We start from the raw sequence: 21809 nt of genomic DNA, 5'->3' as shown, positions 1-21809 counted from the left end.
AGTAAGGCAACCATTGTTGATTGGATTTTTACCTCCTCTTCAAATAAAATATCCTCTGGAACTCTAGCAGACTCTAAATGACTACTTACCAATTTTCACCATTAGAAAGCAAACTAACAAATATCATTACCTAAAGCAGTTCATGTCATCGTAAACTTTAACAAAGGAACTTATATCTCTAACTTAAAATACAGTAACTGGTCCAACCTAATACAGCTCACTATAGAAGGAGTATCTGAATTTAACAAAACCTTCCTAAATGAACTTGCCTCACTCATACCAAAGCTAGTCAAATCTAAATTAGCCCCTTGGATAACTTGAAGTACTGAACAACTTATGAAACTAACAGGTTAAGAAATGGAAGACACGGCCTACTAATAAAACCTAAAGAAATATCCAACATTACAAACACCTTAGGAGTCATACAAAATAGAGTGTTAAATTAGAAAAAAAAATGCAGTGCAAATACCTAAGAGGGAAAACAATTCCAACCCCAAATCTTTCTGGTCTTCCATAAAACCAGCTGCTAAACCCTGGATGTTCTGCCCAACCTTCACCTGCCCTAACCAGTCTCTTTACTTCTGAAAACACTGTTACAATGTTCAACTTGCATTTCATCCATTTTTCTCAATAATATACCCCCCTGTCCCGCCATACAACTCCCACCCCAACTCGGTAACCACCCATTTTTCCTTGTTAAACTTAGTGAATACTCTAAAATTGCAGCAGAGGCAATTGCCTACCCCGCCTCTATCCTAATTAACGTAGCCATCAAAGAATCCATTGTTTCACTATTCTTTGAAAAATCCTACATTCTTCCCATTCATAAGGTCAGAGCTGTTTTCCCATAGTTGGTTATCCTAGCGGCCAAAATACTTGAAAAATGTATTCAGACCTAACTTCTCTCCCATATTGCTCAACATGCTCTTCTTTCCCAGTCACAACATGGATTTCATTCATACCGTGGCAGACTATCTCTGCCTTCCTCAGTTTCGTTAATGCTGTTAACATAAGTAGAAACAATAATGTTTGACCTATCGAATGTGTTTGACACCCTCTTTCTTTCACTCTCATTTCCTCCTACAGAAACTCATCAATCTAGGACTCGCAAACTCTTCCCTGGCCTGATTCCACATTTCCAGTAGACCACAATCTTATAAATGGCAAAATAAATTCTTTCACCTTTTCTCCTTGTATTAGTCAGTATCCCCAAAGGATCCATCCTTGTTCTTGCACTCTGTAACATCTTTTTCAGTGACCTTTCTCCAGCCAATGAAAGTGCTTCTATTGTAGAGTACACTGACAACTCTACACTTATTTGTTCTGCTACAAACCTTGACACACTGCAAAAATCACAGTATCTTTCAGTTCAATAGAAACAAATCTATACAACACATAAATGTTCCTTAACTGTACCAACACTGTCAATTATTTTCAACCCAAAATACTTTGAAGCCCCCCCCCAAAAAAAAAAAAATGTTCTCTAAACTCCTGAAGCCATGCAAAAATGTAACTTGTTTAGTACTGAAAACTCCTAGCAGTCTACTTAGACAAAAATTAGAAATTTGACTACCACATTCAGCACATAAGAAAACGCTCCAGAAACTAGACAACCTGTACAGAATCAAAAGTTACCTGTCTGATTCTATAAGGAAACTCACTGCTTTCCTCCTCACACTCTTGTACTCTGCATCAGTATGTACCAACTGTGCTACATCAGGGTAGCTAAATTTGCTTCCAGAGTCCCTCACAGAACCCATCACTGTCTGGTAGTAACAGTTAGCCTGGCTTGAACTACCACAGTACCTTACATACTCTCAGCTTCTCACTATCCATAATTTCAGCAGTAAACCTCAAAACTGTCCAGATGTTAACCAGTGTCATCCACCCAATAAACCGGTAAGATCTTTATGATCTACAGATAAACTCTTACTACTAATAACAAAAGCTCAGCTCACACTTCTACTGGCAACTATGTCTCCCCCATTTATGGTTCTAGAGTCTAGAACAATATCCCACTTTCTGTTAAGACAACTCACTAAAACTCCTTCAAAACACAGCTAAAGTCTCATTTAATAAATTCATGGTTTTGACTCTGCTGCTCTATATTTTATAAGCCTGATCTTTAGCAAATCTTTTGAACTGTTGGCTTGTAAACTGCTCGTCATTGTCAGAAATAACTTTGTGCAGACTACCATGGACTGCAAAATGATGCTTCATCTTGGTAATGACCGTACTGGATGTTAGGTTAGGAAGTAGATTAATCTCTAACCATTTAGTATAAGAGTCTACTAATACCAAATAATTTTGACCATTCCACTTGAAAATGTCAGTAGCTACTGTCGACCAAGGTAGTTCAGGAATCTTGTTTAGCTGAAGTGGTTCCTTCTGTTGATTTGGTTTAGTACTATTGCACACAGAACAAGGTGAAAGTACTTTCTCAATGTCTTGTGACATAGAAGGCCAAAATACTAGTCTTCTCGTCCTTATTTTGGTAGAGTCTGTTCCTGGGTGACCACAATGCAAGACAGTACTGTACTCTTGTTGCAAGGACTTTGGAACAATTACTTTTGGATCATTCATAATGATACATTTGTCAGATAAAATCTCATCTCTGTAAGGAAAATAAGGTTGCACTTCTTGAGGTAAACTAGATTGCTTTGATGGCCATCCTTGCTTGATAAAGTGGTTGAACCTTTGTAAAACTAGATCTGTGGCTGTGTGATCTCTCAGCTCATCAAGACGTGGGGAAGAAAAATTTCTCACTTCCATGACTTCAAAATCAAGGTTCTCATTCTCATGCTGTTCAGTGGTGTTTCTGGGCTATCTGGACAATGTATCAGCAAGACAGAGAAGTTCGCCTTTCTTGTAGACAAGAGTGAAATTATATTTTTGCAATCTGAACATCATCTGTTGCAATCTGGCTGGAGCTGTTTGCATAGGCTTTCTCAAGATAGTGGCTAGAGGTTAGTGATCTTTTAATCTGGATTAGGTCTACCATAAACATAATCCTGGAACTTTGAACATGCAAACAAAATTGCCAAAAGCTCTTTCTCGATCTGAGCATACTGCATTTCAGTTTGGGTAAGAGTTCTCGATGCATAGGCAACAGATTGACACTCTTGTAGAATGACTGCACCTAGACTGAATCTCAAAGCATCACATGAAAGTGTAACTGACTTGTAAACTTTATAGTATCTGTTAGTTGGTGGACTAGCAGTTCTGTGTTTCAGGACATCAAATGCTTTTTGGTGTTGCTCTAACCAAGACCATGATGCATCTTTACGTGTTAGCTCTCTAAGTGGTGCTGAAAGTTGGCTCAAGTCTAGAATGAACTTGCTTAGGCAGTTAACCATGCCAAGAAAACCTTGCAGGGCTTGAACATTGTCTGGAGCTGGCATTTCAAGAATGGCTGTTTGTTTAGAAGGGTCTGGTCATAGGCGTGAACTAGTAAATAAATGACCAACATAAGTAACTTCTTTTAGCCTGAATTTGCATTTCTGTGGATTGAGCTTAAGATTCACTTGACGTGCTCTTTCCAGAACTTTTCTGAGGTTTCTGTCATGCCCAGCTTCACCATTACCTCCTTACTAGTACGTCGTCTACTATAATAGCAATTTGTTCCATTGCTCGTTGAAAGACTTCACTTGCAGAATTTATCCCAAATGGCATTCCCAAAAATCTGTACCTGCCAAACGGAGTACTGAACATAGAGAGCAGTGACAATTTCTTGTCAAGCTGATTTTGCCAAAATAAACTTTTTGCATTTGGAACAGAAAAAACAGTGGCACTTGGCATCAGAGCTGCGACTTCGACTGTGTGCATTGGATGATGAGGTCTTTTTAGTGCTTTGGTCAAATCTTGTGGATCAATACATATTCTGAATCGATACATATTCTGATGTCACCTGAGCTTTTCTTATCAGCTGCCACTATGGAAGATACCCATTCAATAGACGTGTAGAGGAACCAACTGGACAAATCCCTGGATGCACTATTTTATCTAACTCTACTTTGACTCTGTCCTGCATGGCTATTGGAACTTTCTGAGCTGGCCTGATAACTGGACTGACTCCTGGGTCTAACTTCATGGAGTACACAACTGGAAGCTTGCCTAGTTTCTCTGAGAAAAGATCAGCATAGGTAGAAAAAATACACTGGGCAAAATTAGAGTAGTGGTCTTTTAAGCTAACATGATGGACTTCCTTGTTAAATTAAAGCAGTCCCATTTTCAAACTTTCTTTGAGCCCTAATAATGACTAGACGGGCCTCTTGACCACATAAAACAAGTTGACATCTTCCAGCAGAGTAACATGAAAGCACTACTGAGCTTTCAGTCTGAATTTCTTACCACCATAAGCAACAGCATTCACACACTTTGCCAGATCAAGCCTTTCACCATGACGCACTGTAGGAAATGTTTCTTCTGATATAACATTGCACTTAGAACCTGTGTCAGCTTTGAACTTTATAGGTTTCCCATTTATCCAAACAGTACAAAATACTTCTTTTTTTTGCCCTTGAATCTACTGCATTGACTGTTTCATAAAACACTGACACACCATCAACATAAAGAGTAGGATTGAAGATTTCTAATTGATCCACTCGTTTATTAAAATGTTCACTTCTAATGAAAGACTGTTGGCCTTTTGAGTTACAAAACCTTTTGAAATGATTCCACTTACTGCATTTGTGGCACTGCTGACCAAAAGCTAAACATTTTTCCCTTTTAGATTCATGATTTCCACCATAGTTACGACAGTTGGCAATGAAATTGGGTAGGAGCCCATGTTTTGAGTTTGCTGACTCACTCCTATGCTTCACTGAGACTGTGCGAACTCTGAAATTTACTGGAAAGCTCTGGGGTTTACCAGTGGATGCTGCAGGGGCTACAATTGCTGCCATGTGCTTGAGCCTGTTTCTTTTAACCACATGCTGTATACTATCAACATGAGCTCTAGAAGTTACTGGAAGCATGAAACTCTAATTTGTAAGCATATTTGTGTGTTTTTCTGTGAGCTTGTATATCTGACAAATCTCAGTGGCCTTATTCAAAGTTAAATCACTGTCACAAAGCAAAATCTTTATCACAGTGTCATCTTTAATACCACACACATCTGTCTTTTTTCAACTCGTCCCTTAAATCACCAAATCTGCACGTTTTAGTCTTATTCCTCAAGTCAGTTGTATATGCTGCAAAAGTTTCACCAGACCTTACATACATACATACATGCTTATATCCCAACAGCATACTGCAAAATGGCAGTCAGACTCGCACGTGATCAGTATTTATACACTTGTGCACGCCCTTGCATAGCTTCTTAAAGGTACATACACAAATCAAGCCTGAAAATAGGGATATACCTCCCAAAACAGATAGGTTCATAGGTAGTACTAGGCTATCGGCCCAAGGGCCTACGTAAGCCTAGCCAGCAAGGTTCCATGGCTTACGCCACCCAAGAAAGTTATTTTCCTGTGCCACTGTCGAGCAGAGACACAGAAGTGATCCTCGGGGTGTATTTCTGATTTCCCATCCACTCATCATGATTTTTCTTGAAGAGTGCTAATGAAGAACTTTGCTTGACATAGATGGGTAGCTTGTTCCAGAGTATAGAAAGTCTCTGGGACAGGACTCATCTCTCCAGTGTGTCCTGTTTATTGTGGTGACAAGGTTTAGGTCCCTAAAGTGTGTAGCTCGGAGGGATTGGGATTTCTTTAGGTGTAGCATGTCCAACAGCTCTGGGTTTGACATAGCTTTATATGTTAGGCAGAGTTCACCTTGGAGTAGGCGATATGCTACGGAGTAAAGCTGGAGTTTTTTGAGGCGGTCAGTGTAGGGCATTTGTTTGAGGCCAGTAATCCTCTTTCTGTGACCTTTTCAGCTGCTGCAGATGTCTTGTGAGGTACATTCCAAAAGGGGCGTTGTACTCTATAATGGGTCTAATGAGTGATGAATAGAGAGGAATAGTGACCTCTTATTTCCTGGATGAGAACTCTTTTATGATGAGGTGTGCCACGTAGAAGGACTTCCTGACTACTGTGGCGATGTGACTATCAAAGGAGAGACTACTGTCCACCTGGGTCCCAAGGTCTCTTATCACGCATTCGGTGTTAAGTAGATTACTGCCTATGTGGTAGTTCATGGGTGCAGAGTTTTTACCAAAAGGGATGACACTGCACTTTTTGGCATTGAGCTTGAGGCCATGGCTCTGACACCAGGCATCTGTCTCAATGAGTCCCTTCTGTAGGATGTCCACATCATTTGGGGACTTGGCTATGGCTCCTAGTTTGCAGTCATCTGCGAACTTCGTTAGCCAGAGACCTTCTGTGTTAGCCTGTACTTCAGAGAAGTAGATACCAAACAGGAGAGGTCCCAGGACGGAACCCTGTGGTACTCCACTTGTCACTGCTTTGAGGTCAGATTTGGAGTCTGCAACTTTTACAGTGTGGGTTCTGTCAGTGAGCCAGTTGGCAACCCATCTTGTGACGTGGGGAGTTATACCTAGTTTAGTGAGTTTAGCTATAATTCCAGAATGGGAGATGGTGTTGAAAGCCTTGGCAATGTCAAGAATAGGCTGTGTGAACCACCTTACTCTCATCCACGGCTTTGGTGACTGCCTCAAAGAAGTCGATCAGGTTCAGGAGGCATGATCTGCCTTTCACAAACCCGAACTTGGTGGGATCTAGAGTTTGGAGGTTACCAATGTTTTTGTTTGAGTTCCATGATGATACGTTCCATGGCCTTGCAGACCAGGCTCGTCAGGCTGATAGGTCAGTAGTTCCTGGGATCAGTGGTGGCTCCCCCTTTGTGGATTGGGATAAGTGTTGATGTGCGCCATTCAGTGGGCACAAAGCCTGATGTGAGGCTATTATTGAACATGGTGCTTAAGTGGGGAGCCAGTTCGTTCTGAAGTTCATGTAAAACACAGCCTGGGATGTTGTCCGGTCCCATGGATACTGTGTTTTTGGCTTTAGAGAGTGTAGCTTTTACCTGCGTAGTTGTGATTACAGGGACTCTGCATTCTTCCTGTATAGATATGGGCCCTTTAGGGGGTGAGAGGGGGGGTAAAATTAGCACTGAACCTATTTGTCAGATGCACCATGTCTAGGGTAAATCAGGTCTGAAAATAAAAATATTCCCACAAAATAGGGACAGTTGAGAGTTCTGGTGATGTGTGTAATAAGAGAACACATAGATAGTAGCCAGGAGGCACAACAGAGAGCATGTAACAGAAGTCCTTGTCTTAGAGAATTCCAGAAAGGCGATGAAATCATTGTGTTGGTGTATGGTGCTGAAACTACATTTCTTGTAAAATGGCAAAGTTGTTTTGAGTGTGTGAAGTGAAGCATAAATTTAGAAAACTGGGGAAAGGAAAGACAGAACACATTATGTCACTTAAATGTTCTGTAACCTTGGAGAAAAACAATTACATTTCTGTAGAGTGGTTGCTGGGGAATTTAAGAACACTCTCAATGTCCTGTAGTTAAAATAGGGGAGAAATTACCCATGGACCCAGACCCAGAATTAAGGGGGTTATTCTATGAGTTGTCTGGTAGAACAAGTTTAATCCAACAGTGTAGAAGCAGTGCCTGGTACAAAGATGCATTTGATACCATTCCAGATACCAGAGTCTCAGCACCAAGTAGTTGGGGAAGAAACACAGAATATGGTAAAATTTGGGTCATAGAAGAATTACAGAAGGTAATGAAATGGTCTCGATCCTGATGGGTAGGTAAGGTTGTGCAGTGACTTTAGGAAGCTGAATAATATGTGCCAATTTGATTCATATTATTTGCCACTAGTGGATGAATTGATTGAAAAATTGGGCAGGGATACATTTATGTCCACCTCAAATTTAACTCAGTTATATTCCTCTAGCCCCAGATGCTAACGGAAAGACAGCATTCTCTATACCCAATATACTGTTCCACTATAGAGTCCTGCCTTTTTGTCTCCATGGAGCAGCTGCAACTTTCCTGAAGCTGATGGGCAAGATCCTAAGATCTCTTGCCAGATATACACCAGCTTACTTGGATGAGAGTATGATGTTCTCCTAGAAAAATACTTTGAAAAGTCTGGGAAACTCCTCTCCCAAAAAGTCAAGCCATTTTGAATTCTTTGAGCCATGCTGGGCTGACCGCTAACCCAGCTAAATGCATACTAGGTATGGTGGCACCCCAGTTTTAGGGTATATCGTAGAAGGATTATGAAGCCCCAGGCGCTGACAAAACTGAGGCAATTCAGATCCATCCCTGGCCAATTACAAAAAGGCAGGTTAAAGCATCTTTAGGTTTGCCTGTCCAAAGACAGGGTTCCATAAAAATGCAGCTGTCAAATGATGCTTAAAAGGTCTTTTAGAAACTGAAGAGTATGCTGTGTTTGGAACCTGTCATGCTCCTGACTTTTCCGACTCATTTCTAGTGTATACTGGTGACTCTGAATCAGCTTCGGAGTGGTGCTATCCGGAGTGGTTGTGATTGAGGAGCGCCTTTTTATTAGCTGGAAGATCAGTAATGCTGAGAAAATGTGCTCTGCAGTGGAAAGAGAATGTCTAGCAGTTAAATGAGCTCTCATCACTCTCAAATATGTGCTGGGAAGGTGGTTGAATCTTGTTGCAAGCCATGCATAAGGACAGAAGGTAATAATGTTAAGCTTTTTTGTTGAGCAGTAACTCTCCAGCTATTCGGTTTTACAATTTACCATCACCTGTGTCAGTGTCATTTTAATGCAGATGTGCTGTCCTCGACATACATTGCATCCATGGGAGCTTGAATCAGTGATTCCACACTGGAGTGGGTAATGTGGCATAGTGACAGCTGCTGAGATGACTGAGCAAGGAAAACACACTGCCAAGAGATCTTGTGATAGCTGCAGTGTGTGTGTCCAGTAGGAGAGAAGAGAGAGAATCACCATGGGAGCAAATGAGAAGTGAAGAGGAGCTTTAAGGGCTGATGATTCCCCATAATAGTAGTTTCATATTTGACAGAGGTCTGACTCTAAACCAAAGAAAAACTGCGTTAGGAGTCTCGAGAAAAGCTGTGTTAGAAGGATAGAACCAGTCTGAAGCTATTCCTGTACTGTAAAATATGAATTTAAAAGGTATCTTGCTAGATAACTAGTTTTTTGAAACTGTGGGAAGCCAACCTTCTTGCTAGGTACCTAGTTTTTTTTGAAACTGTGGGAAGCCATCCCCTTTTGTAGTACTGCTAAAATATGATTGAGGATAGGAAAGGTGTGTGAAGTGGAGACTGTGTGAGAGCATTTGTACAGAGATCTGTGTTTTGTCTCCATTTTTGAAAGTATGCATTGTTTTTTCCATTGTTCCATGCAAATAAATAGTCTTGAAATACAAATTGGTGTCTGGAGACTGTTTGCTGTTGTTGGACTTGGAAGAAAATAGTACAAACTTTGAAATATGCAGTAAGAATATCATGGACACAGGTAGACATGAACACTCCAATGCTGGAACACTGTAGTAAGTGTGCATATAGGTAGCATGGAATATGTCAGCAGACTATAGTAAGGAGAAAGTAACTTAGCACTGTCGTTATATTTGTGGCCAAATAAGTAAGAGAAATTCAGAATGAAAACTTTTTAAAAGTACTGTGTGTAGTAATATTGTTTTCGTAGGCTAATTGTGTTAAATTGAACTTGCTTCATGTTTTAAACACTGTCAGTTTGAGTGGTACTTTCTGTAAATGTGAAGCATCTCAAGATTTTGCTCAGGAAGTCCTAGTTTACCTTAAAAAAAAAAATGAAATCCTAGTTTACCTTTCCTAACATAACTTTCTTAATTCAGATAGCAGATCAGATGTTTTTCCACACTGATTATCGCCCCCTTATCCGTGATGCTAATAATTACGTCTTGGATGAACAGACACAGCAAGCTCCCCATCTGATGCCACCTCCATTTCTGGTAGATGTTGATGGTAATCCTCATCCACCAAGGTTTCAGAGGCTGGTTCCTGGACGTGAAAGCTGTAGAGATGAACAACTTATTCCACAGATGGGAGTAACACCTTCAGGTAAGATGTAAGCAAAATAGATAGAATCCACATTTTCTCGCATATGTAGTTGAAGTACTTGTGATATTCTATCCAGTCTCATTAAACTGAAACCTAGAATTTGTTCATAGGTAAGGAATACTTTGATTCATCTTGTTTGCACATTGCTATTTGTAATAGATAAGCCGCACTTCTTTACTGATTAGTTTTCTTTTCATTTCTGTAGCCTAGTAGAATTTTTTGTTTTGTGCATTTATTCCATGCATTCCTAAGTGCTACCATTGTTCCTGATAACATGTTTCCTCAAGCAAGGCCACTCCTTGTATTTGTATAACACTTCCAGGGGGTGGGGGGTGTTAAAGGTGTAAGGGATGATTCCAGTTTTTGAATCACCCTTCCCTTGGTATGTTACTTGTGTCCCTTTGATTTGTATTTAACACCCACCATCAGATTGCAGTTACTCGACCCAGAGTTTTGAACAGCTATCTTTGTCTCCCACCCTTCTGAGGTCCAAACCATCTAGTGTCAGAACTGTCTTTGGTGAATGAGCAGTTGATTCGTATTCTGCTTCCCTTCCAGTTTGATACTGGAGCTTCAATGGTCATTGGTGCACTGCCCCTTGTACTGGCGCATACATTGATACAACACTTCACACATGCAGAGATGTTCTAGCCCCTGAGCTTGCTTGTTCTTTAGTGCCATCTGTGTCTGACTTGCATTGTTGAAAAGCTCCATTGTTTCTTCCTAAAGTACTGAAATATTGAAAATGTTTGTGGCTGCCAAATAAGCCAGACACTGAGGAAAAATTTGACTGTTTGATTTTTAAAGTACTGAAGTCTTTAAAGTATTTGTGTGCAAGAGGGAAGAGGATTTCTATACATGTCACCAATTTCGGTTACCTACATGGAACACGAGGGAAAAATTGTGCAACTACCTAGAGAATGGTGACAGATGAAAGTGCTCGCTCAGCACCAGGATCTGTGGAAATGTCTCACTTATCCCCCTTGTATTTAACAGTGTACTGTCAGAAGGCTAAAGAAGTGGAAAGGGACACTTTGCTATACCTCCCTGGTTGTAAGTCCAATGTGGAAACAGTCTTTTGTTGGTAAGCCTCTTCTGGAAATAGCTTCCAGTTCTGATGAATCGTTATCTTACCCTTAACCATTGAGAATGTAAGTCTGAGCCTGTCATGTACTTGAGTTGAACTAGTGGCTTGGAGGAGGTGCACCCCTGACTGTTGCTTCGGGGAATATGCCATGTGTTGTAGGCTTTACCTCTCTTGTGGTTGTTTAGAGCAGTGTGTTGGCTTGATCCCTTGTAGCCATACCTTCAGTCACTTGGCTGCAGCTCAAAGGTAGCATTTAGGACTAAAAAATTCTTCTCCCAGCCTTCCACTTGATGCAGCAGGGTTTTATGGCTGATAAAAATTCACTGCTTGTTCCTTTGCCAGAGCTTGATAGTGTAGGTCTTGCTTGCCATACAGTTGTTTGAAGCCTTGTCTGCCCTGTCCATATAGGTACAGAGTGCACTCTTGGAAAGAATGGTCTGATAGGAAATGTGCCACTGAAGGACTCCCAACTCCAAATACATTGATTTAGGGGCACATCTGGAGTGCCAGGACACTGTCACTCAATGCAAAGAGTACAGTTGCTGCATGCATGACCCCACACATATTCAGTACACACCCATTCAGTACACAAGCTTGTGCATCTTTTCTGAAACTGGAAGGGTCATGTTCTCCCTTCAGCTGATTATCTTTCTAGGAGTTGCCTTTTTCTCTCCGGTTCTGGTGTAGTCATTCCAGGCAGATTTGTCTAAATGAGCTTGGGGAGCTGTATCAGTGGAAGTGCAAGTGCAGACCAGTTGGGGGCCCAAGGATGCCCAGAAGCATATTGGCATCGTCAATGTTGGCAGTGATCCATGCCTGAAAAGTCTTTAATCTCCTATGAATTCTGCCACCTCTTTTGATGGTTACAACACCACAGTGATGTCACCTCAACAAACAAAGGAATACAAGGTTACACCGTCAGTGCCGGTTGATAGTGATAACCTGGGAGTTGGCTTTACAGCATTCACTGACTATTGAGGTACCCTATATCCCATCAGAGCAAAACATCATGGCTGACAAACTAGGCAGACCTGTACGAGTGGCAGCTCAAGGCACTGGAGTTCAGGATCTAGGCCAGATGTGGGGAATGCCTCAAGTAGATCTTTTTGCCTCTTTTCAAAACAGGCAATTAGAAAATTTTGTTCCAGACATCTTGCAGACATGCTTGGAGGACAGACATATTCCCACTTCCTTGTACGGGGATGATCCTGTATTCATTTCCACCCTTTCCACTGATTCACAAGGTACTTCTGAAGGTACAGAAAAAAATGCCAAAAATCATTGGGGTTGACCACCTACTGGCCCAGGCAATCTTTGTTCTCCCTTCTAAATTGTATTGGCTAAGGGTAATTACTGTGAACTTCCTCACACTCTGCATTTGCTCAAACAGTCTCTGAGGCAGACGGTTCACCACTCTGTTTCCATGGCATGTTAGGAGACTGTAAAACGTCTCTGTATTATATAGCATGGTAGACAAGGGGCATCAGGTGCTGATTTGTTGGAACATGGGCTAAATCCTTGGCTAGGCTTGTAAGGGCCTCAGGACCAATACCCTTGTAACTTCCTATGATCCTGTTATTAGCATTTAAAGACTTGCACTCTATCCTGTCCAGTCCCTTCATTTCTTTTACCCTTATGATTACTGTGCTGCATGCTTTCTACCAGTGTGACTTTTCCTTATATTACGTAGCCATCAAAACTGAACATAGCAGCACTTGAGATGGTAGCTTTTACAAATGCTGTGTTCTTGGGAAAGGTGACTTCACTACCCCAAGAACCTTTTATTTCTGCTTTGCACCTCACCATCCTACACTTTCACTTTACATAGACTAAGTAATTGTAATACATTTATGGTTCTCATCATTATTGGCTCTTCATTTGTCCAGCTTGGGGGTCAACTTAATGCTGTTGTTTTCTTTGATTTTCCTCTTTCAAAGTGTATATTCCAACATTTTTTTAAATTAAATCTAGATTGCCATCTGTCTGCAAACTCAGTAAGTTAAAAGACTTAACAGTTGTCAAAAATGGAGGCGTATGTGATGCTTTTAATAATATACACTGATTGAAATATTTTCTTGAAGGTAATTAATGATGTAGTTCAAAATTTCAGACCTCTTTCACATTTTGTTTACGGATCGTATCCATAATATGCAGAAAGGTACTGGGTATTATAAACTAGTAATAGTCTTACAAGAAATGCTGGCGTTTAAAGATTTTGCTAAACATATAGTACTGGGTTTTTCATTATTTTGTAAACGGAGAGCTTGTGTAGAATGAAAGGCCATTCTAATTAAAATTGTTTTGCTGAATTTCAAGGTCTAAACCAAGTTGTAAGTCAGCTAGCAAACAGTCCACTGGATAGTATAATTCAACAATTACAACAAGAACAGGATCAAAGATTATCCGTAGAACCTGGAGGTAGCGGCTTGAGTCGTGGTGGCAGAGGTAAGATATTTCCTGAATATTTTTTTTTTTTTTTTTTAAGTCTGTAAATATTTTGTTAAAGTCTTTGGGCTCTGTCTTGGTGGTTCAAATGTATATGGGGTCTTGTAGCTGTGCTTAAGCAGAGGGCTAGTTGAGAGTTTATGAATTCATTGTTTAACAGCCTGCTCCCCACTTCTGTGCAGGAGTTATGTAACTGGACCCTGCATAAGTAATGGTAATACACCCAGATGGTTATGCAGAGTTGTGAAAAGGTGTGTGAAAGCTTATGCATTTTCTTTATGGTAATATTGCAAAAGGCATTCTTTTACATCCAGGGACCTGGAAATAGAAACAGTTTTTCTCGCATGTCTTTGGGTTATAAGCTCAATATCTTTTTTGTTTGAAATAGTGTACAGCTCTCTTTGTACCCTGTCTGACATATATAAAAACACCTGTTCACACTGACGTAATAGAATAACTCCTAATTACTTGTTTGTTTCCCATAACACAAACCATCTTCATACCATTCACCGTATTCTTTCATTATATTAACCACACCAATGCCTTCTTCAACCTTATTGTATGTAATAGGCAGCATTAATAAGACAATGCCACATTAAATGGCCGCAGCCATATGTGTATTGCAATTTGCACTGTTTGGTTGAAGCCGTTTTTTTGGGTGACATGCTCAAGGCAAGAATTTCAGGGAAGCCATTTCATAAGTGCATGGCTGTTTCACCTAACACTACAGAGCAGGTAGCACTGTTGATACCCTGCCCTTCAAGACTGTTAATTACCTAAAGCACACCAATTTTATTCAGTTCCTGTGGGTCGCTTTACAGTCTGCCAAAGAAGAGTGCTGGGATGGAAAGTCCACAGTCAATATCCCTTTGGGGCCACCTGGTCTGTGAGAGGCTTAGCTAACAGAGCCAGAAACATCTTCCACATGTATATTGGCCTCCCTTACCTTTCTTGCCTTCTACCACACAAGGGAGGAGATCTCCTCTCTTCTGCCAAGCACATCTTCCCTAATGTAGATCCACACTCAGCCTAGCTAGCCCCACCAGCAAATCATAGAAGTTCTACATGCCCTCTGTTGAGAAGTTACCCCAACACCATACTACTTCTCTGTCCGTTTAGCTTGAATACCTGTGTGAGCTATGTACACTTCTCTTGAGCTGTGCAATAGTTTTTCCATATTGTTGTTAATTGTATGTTTCATCATTTCCACTGCTGTAGTAGATCTCGCCACCCACTTTAGCTTCTATTCTACACAACCTCCGACCAGCAAATAATGACTTTTGGCCAGCATTTTTGAATAACTCTGACAGAGCCTGTTCTTTCCTGTGTATCATTTTCTTAACTGGAATTTTGCAGATTTCATTTCCTTTTAAATGGAGCACAGTGGCTGCTGGATCACTGTTCATCGTGGCTGCTCACTACAGCACAGCTCCAAGCTAAGGGTGCATCATGCCAGATAGCCCAAACCACTCTACTCTATAAACACCTTTTCCTTATACTTTTGAAGTACTGTTCCCACCTTAACCTGGTGTCAGTGCTGTAGCTGTTTAATAAATGAATGACCCACCCTCCAGATATCCCTCTGTCTCATCTTTACTGTAACCGAAAGACAAATACAAGAGTTAGAACCTTTCACATCTAATGTATCCTTTTTATGCAATGAAATTCAACCTGCCTGGCTTTTTGATGCCTTGTTTGCTGCCCCTATCCAGAATGAATGAATGAAGGGTGTACCAGTCTAAATATTGCCCACTCTCTTTCACTGCTTCCCCCAAATTGTTTTTCACCTGATAATGTGTGAGAGGGTCCCCATCTTGGTGGCAGAAGAATAGACTTGTCTGCATGCTGCATTGAAAAATGTACCAAGTAAACACTACTGCCAAGTCCCATTCCAAGCTTGCTGGGTGTGCACCCTTACCCACTGCCCTATCCTTTCTTAATCCATTTTGTTTGATCTAGCTATGTCAACCCAATCCTCCTTTCCCAGACGTGCAAGCAGGAGTTACGAGGAGCACTACACATTGCTCCTTCTTTTTATTGGTTTGTCCAAGCACAAACCATCTAAAGCACCAAAATGTGAAAAAAAGACCTTAACAGTGTCACCTCAATCTAATTTGCACACACTTTTGGAATCATTTCCCATAATGCCTGCAGAGCTGTTGATTCATTTCACAGCAAATAAAGAACTTCTCACCTTGCAAGGACTGCATCCTTTGTGTCTCATTGCCACAATGTTAGCCATAATTTGGCACAATGGAATAGGCCTAGTTTGAAGAAATTGCTGTATACCCTTATTAAACATTACTCTTGTTTTCTCACTGTAGAAATTCCTTATCTACCACCATTGTCTTACGCCCTGTGGTTCACAAATGACCTGGCACTGATTAGGTGTTGGGTTTGCATTCAGAGCCATCTTCCTGAGCCGGGCCAGCTATAAACAAGGAAGTGAGGCTGTCAGTGCGTTATCAATACCTGATATTTGTTGACTTCTGTCATGTTCAACATTGGGCATCTAAGGGTAAAGTGCCTTATTAACCTTCCCAGTATCCTTTTGTCCCATAGCTGCTAGTTCACTACCATTGCCTGAACGAGGATTAACTAGACAGTTCCTCATCTGTTTCTCCATAACTCTAAAGCCATTGCTAGTAGGGAAAAAAAACATTTTTGCAATAGACCACTGTTCCCTAACCTCACCTGTCTGAGGCCATTTTCCACTTCCCATCAAAGTATCACCCAAAACCAGTGCCACCAGCCACATCTGCAAATATTTATTTTGGGTGGTCTGTTTAACCCCCCCCCCCCCCGTCATATCACTAGCCCCATTGTAGTCTTTCAGGAAGTGATGCCAGACCCCCCCCCCCCCGTCCTTTGTCATGTCATGTGGTATCCTAATCCTGCGATGCAGCTTTGTACATATTGACCCTATAGCAGAAAACTGCCTCAAGAATGATCCATTCACTGGAATTATCTTACATGCAAAATTCATTACGCCAGTTTTTTCTGCAATTGCTTAAGCATCATATTTTGTTCCAATACTTGATTCAAATACGTATGCAACCCCTCTGTACTGTCGATTTTTAAATGTAGAAATATTAGCTTGCTGGGTGGGCTCCCTGCTTTATCTATTACTAATGGCACCTGTAATTCCTAGTATACCTGGGTAAGTGCATCTAAAGCCTGCTGACATTCACTTATATCCTTTCCCACCACAAAAAGAAAATCCATATAAGTAATGGACCATGTTATCATCCCAGTCCCTCTGAGCCACCATCCAATGCAAGAAGGCATTGAACTTTTCAAAGGTGATACGAGCCACTGAACAGTCCATTGGCATATATTTGTCCATGTAATATTGTCGTTCAGATACCATGCTCAGCCAATCTCTTCAGACAAAATAGGCAAGAGCCTGAAGGCAAATCAATATCTGCTTTTGCCATTAAAGCCAACCAACCTTTCTTTTGTACTTAACCCCCCCCCCCCCCCCACTGCCACATGAAATGAACTGTAGTGTACCTACACTACTTATATAATCATTCATCGACTCCCCTTCTGAGTATGACAGGTGGTGAATAAGGCGAAAGTAGCTTTGTCACTTTGATACTAACCCAATCAGAGTAACCCTAAATGTTATCCTAGGTGGACAGGAAAGTGGGCCTTCTAGCCTCATTGCTTTCACTTCCTTATTCAGTTTCTCCCATACTGTCTTGTTTCTCCCCTATCTCAAATTCCTTGTTCTCCCTCCTGGCCTCAGCTCTTTTACAGGTATTCTAAAACCTTTCATAAAGCCCTCTTCTGATGCAACCGCTACCTCCCAGTCAGGATAATCCCTTGGCCATTCACTTAAAACATCCTGTCTTACTGGTGTCGAGTGAATATGCCACTCCCATTAAAAGTTTGGGGTTACTTGAAGGCCCCTGCCTTGTGATCCTGTGAGCCAAAAGTACACCTTAGCTGGATGATTCGGCTTCACACATGCCATGCATTGGTGTTGAAATTTTCACTGAAAGGGTTGCCAGCATTGGACAAAATTATACTGAAAGCACCGACTGGTCCCCCCTTCAATTCTAAAGAGGTTGGTCTCCAAGCCTCCAAGAGTCCCAGCTCGTCAGATCCTCTGCAGTGCACTCCCCCTGAATAACTGAAAAAACACAATCCATCATTAGTTGCCCTCCACTTGTCTCTACTCCACATAACAAGCCCAAGTCCATCCATTACCAGGGTCCTTCTGAGTAGACCTGGCTCATTTTCTTGTAATGCTCATCATACCTTAACCATTTCTGACCCCTTTGTGCAAAGAGCATTTTAGTTACCCTATTGAAATGTGTCCACATGCCATACTTCAAGGCCTCTCTAACTTATAATTTTTGCATATATTGAATAGCCTATAGTGCAGTTTTCCCATTATCACTCCCCCCTCCCCTTCCCCTTTTTTTCTACTAAGTATCCAAAACTCTTGTCCTTATCCTTTTCTTTGTTCCCCTTCTCCTTCCTTTTCAGCAGGGAAAGCACTTCCACATATTCTGCCCAAGAAATTTGCTGCTCCATTCTGTCATTCATATGAAAGCATAATAGTCAAATGTCACTGGCTGTTTTGTTCTGTCAGTTGGCACCCCTCCTAAAAGTAATGGTCTTGTTACATTCACTTGCTGATTTTTGCCTATCTAACATCTTACCTACCCTCACCACCCCATTCTTCTCTTTACCAACCTTACTGTGAACCCAAAGCTACCAAACTGAAATTCACTTAGAATCCTATCTTCACCCACAAAAAAACCTTGATACTGTAACCACTGTAAAACACTTGATCATTCATCACTAACTTGTGTTTCTCTTCTTCCTGTTCATTTTCTTATGCTTACACTTCTACAATTTCTTGCTTCCCTGTAGGGCATTCCTATCTGCTCTGGTCCATTTTGCTATTCCCAGGAGGCATGTTGGGGAATTGTCTGCCCTGAACTGATTGCTAACCAATATGGGTGCCTGCTGCTCTGCCCCCATCTGCCGAAATGTCTCCACCTTTAGCCTGCACATGTGCTTGTAATTGATGCTCCATCTGCATGAAGGACATAAAGGAAATAAGGTGCTTGGGAGTATTTGCTTATTAATAACCTGAATCCCTTTCAGCTTATGACTTCTGTAACTATTTTGATGCCTGCTGTCTCATTTGAATCTACCCTCTTCGATTATGACTACCTTTGTTTTGATTTCATTTTTTTCATTTACTTATAAGAGGTTTTCCATTCCTTTTGTTTTTTTTTTGTTTTGTTTTTTTTTATATATACCTTTTTCTATTAATTATACTTGTTTATCGTTCTGTATATGTTTACAAACAAGTCTACATTATTATGTATCAGTGTACTGCAGAGACTTTTATTTTCATATTACCCATATAAAATTACATTTTTCTTTTGTATATCCCTGTGGAGGATCTGAACCCTACCCCTTCAGCTCTTCAATCTAGCACTAAAATCACAGTATTAACTCTCGTGTACGTGATCCTGATAGTAGAAGGCTCTACTAGACACTTTTTTTTTTTTTTTTTTTTATAAAGCTTCTCCTTTCATGAGACTTCTGTCTTACCCCATGACCCACTGCTGATGTAGTCAGCTGTTACACTAAACAGCTAAAGGTCCTAAGCAACAAATAGCCACATTTTTATTTCCAGCTTGCTGTTTAATAAACTTGCTGGTCTCTCCTCTTGCATTCCACAAGTAAACATGATGATGAGGAGAAAGGGGCAACAAGGCCCAGACAAGTAAATGCCCATGTTTTCTCACTGTTCCACCATGAAAGCGTCTGTCACACATTCAGTGTTATGATTTTTTTATAAATCATATTCATGGCAATTGTAATTAAATATATTAATTCATAAAAATAACTTTTATACTTGTAATGTAAAACATGTTAACTAACCTGTGCTCTTCCTAGATGAAGGTATTAGCTGGCTAACTAACCTGTGCTTGGTAAGTGTTCCACATTTGCCCATTTATTCCCACTCTGACAACAGCTGGGTAGATTTAAGAATGTACTCTGCCAACATACAGAGCTGAATTCCCAATTATGTGTTTTTTTTTAATATGTATGTAAAATGTGCCAAAAACTGCTTCTCAGAGAGAGCCCTGCCCAAATTAACACTCCCTGCTCTCCCACAGCACAACCAAAACGAGGCCTGCCTGAAGTTATTTGCTAGGCCACAGTGCATCTTGGAACTTCAGTACAAACGCAATCCAAGAGGATGAACTGCCTTCCAAAGATCAATGCTGAAAGACCAGACCCCTCTGGCTTCAGCCTTGTAGCACCTCTCTTTCTCTCTGTCTCTGCCTTGCTGATTCTACTGACCTATCTTGTCCCTACTTACTACCTGCTGCATCCATTCCTCTCCTTTCACACCTAAGGTCTGAGCCAACTCACTTCAGACAAGTTGTGGCTTGCTGCATCTAGCTGTTGAGCTGCTGTTCTTCATTCCACTGCCTGTTTGAGTCACTGAATGGTTATTACCTGAAGGACTGAGGAATACCATCTGATAGTGGTTTATTAGTGAATAAATGAGACCATATCAAGCAGATTAAGGGTTTAGAAAACTGTAACTTCTCTGGAGTCTGTAGATTGCAAAATTGACAGTAGAATTTTGCAGCCTGTTTGGTCCTCATCTGCTGGCATCTAACATGGTCTTTTGATCTTCTGTGGCATGTATGCCATAGACGTCAGATGCCTTCCCAGATCTTTGTTGGAGATGGTCACTAACAGTAAATCATAACACAGGGCTGATTGTGGTAAGCTATAGGCAGCATTTTGTCTCAAGTTTCTGTGTTTTATTTTTTACACAACCTTACTTTATTTTCTCAGCCTTGTCTTTAAAACCAGTGGCTCCTGAACAAGAGAGAAATTGATCAAATCTGATAGAAGAGACTTGTCAAAGGAGGCTGAAAAAACATTAAAGAACATAAAAGTTGCTAGTGTTTCTCATGAGAAAATTAATTCAGTGATTCTCGTACATATAGGAACTGTGACATGCCCTATTTACCCGGGGCTAGTAATCAAGGGGCCTCAATCCTCACCACTGACACTGGTGAGAAACCATCACTAAAAAACAGGAATGGATTTACTCAGTATTTCCCAGTGCAGCTGTCTGCATCAAGCACAGTTTCCCGCAAGAGCAGTTCCAAGTGACTGACACACCCAAACCTGGGTATTTGATTTTCACTCACCCACTCCTGGGAAAGGCTGGCACAGATTTACTAGCTGTGCCCCCTTATGCCCAGACAATAAGGTAACAATGCTGCCACCAGCCAGTCACTGCCAAGCTCTAACAAGGGTATCCAATTATACTGAGTAATATCAATACTAACCTAAATGGTAGAGTGTAACCCAAGCAGAAAAGGTTTTCAGAGTGGCCAGGGTGTCACTAGAATAAGCATAAGTACTCTCAAGATGTTAGAAATAAACTGTGAAAGACCAGCCACAATAAAAGATATTAAAATATTTAGTAATAAATAAATAGAAAACAAGAGACTATTAAATATTTAAGTGCAATAAACATCAACGTTTCAATCACAGGAGAGATAAATAGCACAGTTGGACAGATTCAAGCAGATACAGAAAAACAATACTTAGCTAATCTCACTGTAATTCCTAACTGTCTAAAGAAGAACTGTTCCCTAGCTAACTTAATTCCGCAAGGCAAGATGAGATGCTGAGAAGCTTACTTCCACTAGGCAAGGTGATGATCTACTAACTGACTACAACTTAACTGTGATAATTGCCATAGATTTTTATATCAGGTTCCAAAGAAAACCAAACAAAACAAGCTGATCTGCGAGTTCCATTCCCTCAGTACTGGTTATAGAATGACATCACATTTGATCTCATGACTCTGGTAGAGTACAGACTCAGTTTTTCTAAGATCTGTTGCAGTATTTGAAAATTATAGAATTATTTTTAGACAAACATTTGATCAGTTGTAATACTGTTGATAGACTCCTAACATAATCATCTGTACAGGTCAATGTGATAGTCAAATGACACAAAATTATTTACAAAACTCCAACTAACTATGCTGGCGTCTGTTACACATGCACTGCCCTATTCTCCCTGGCACAGATGGCAATAATTCACATCATCACATAGACACTCAGTCATTATCCAAAATTTTGAAGATAACCTTGTTATATTTCAGTAGTAAATGGATATGTGGGACGTATGCTAAAACATTTGGGTGCATTCCTTATGCACCATACAGTTTCACAATCATA

General features: G+C 40.7%; 1 protein-coding gene across 1 annotated transcript in view; it reads left to right on the top strand.

Annotated features, from left to right (window-relative positions):
- The window catches only part of LOC122814218 (pleckstrin homology domain interacting protein), a 2625611-nt gene that overhangs the window by 1129660 nt on the left and 1474142 nt on the right, over window positions 1–21809 (top strand). Inside the window, 2 exon segments of the mRNA XM_044086823.1 lie at window positions 9800–10025; window positions 13429–13557. Of these exon segments, the coding sequence (XP_043942758.1) occupies window positions 9800–10025; window positions 13429–13557 (355 nt within the window).

This window comes from Protopterus annectens, chromosome 1.part1 (genome assembly GCF_019279795.1).
Source record: "Protopterus annectens isolate FY-2018-M chromosome 1.part1, PAN1.0, whole genome shotgun sequence".
Lineage (NCBI taxonomy): Eukaryota > Metazoa > Chordata > Ceratodontiformes > Protopteridae > Protopterus > Protopterus annectens.
Note: the sequence above shows the minus strand (reverse complement) of the source record. Positions and strands in the feature narration are given on the sequence as shown.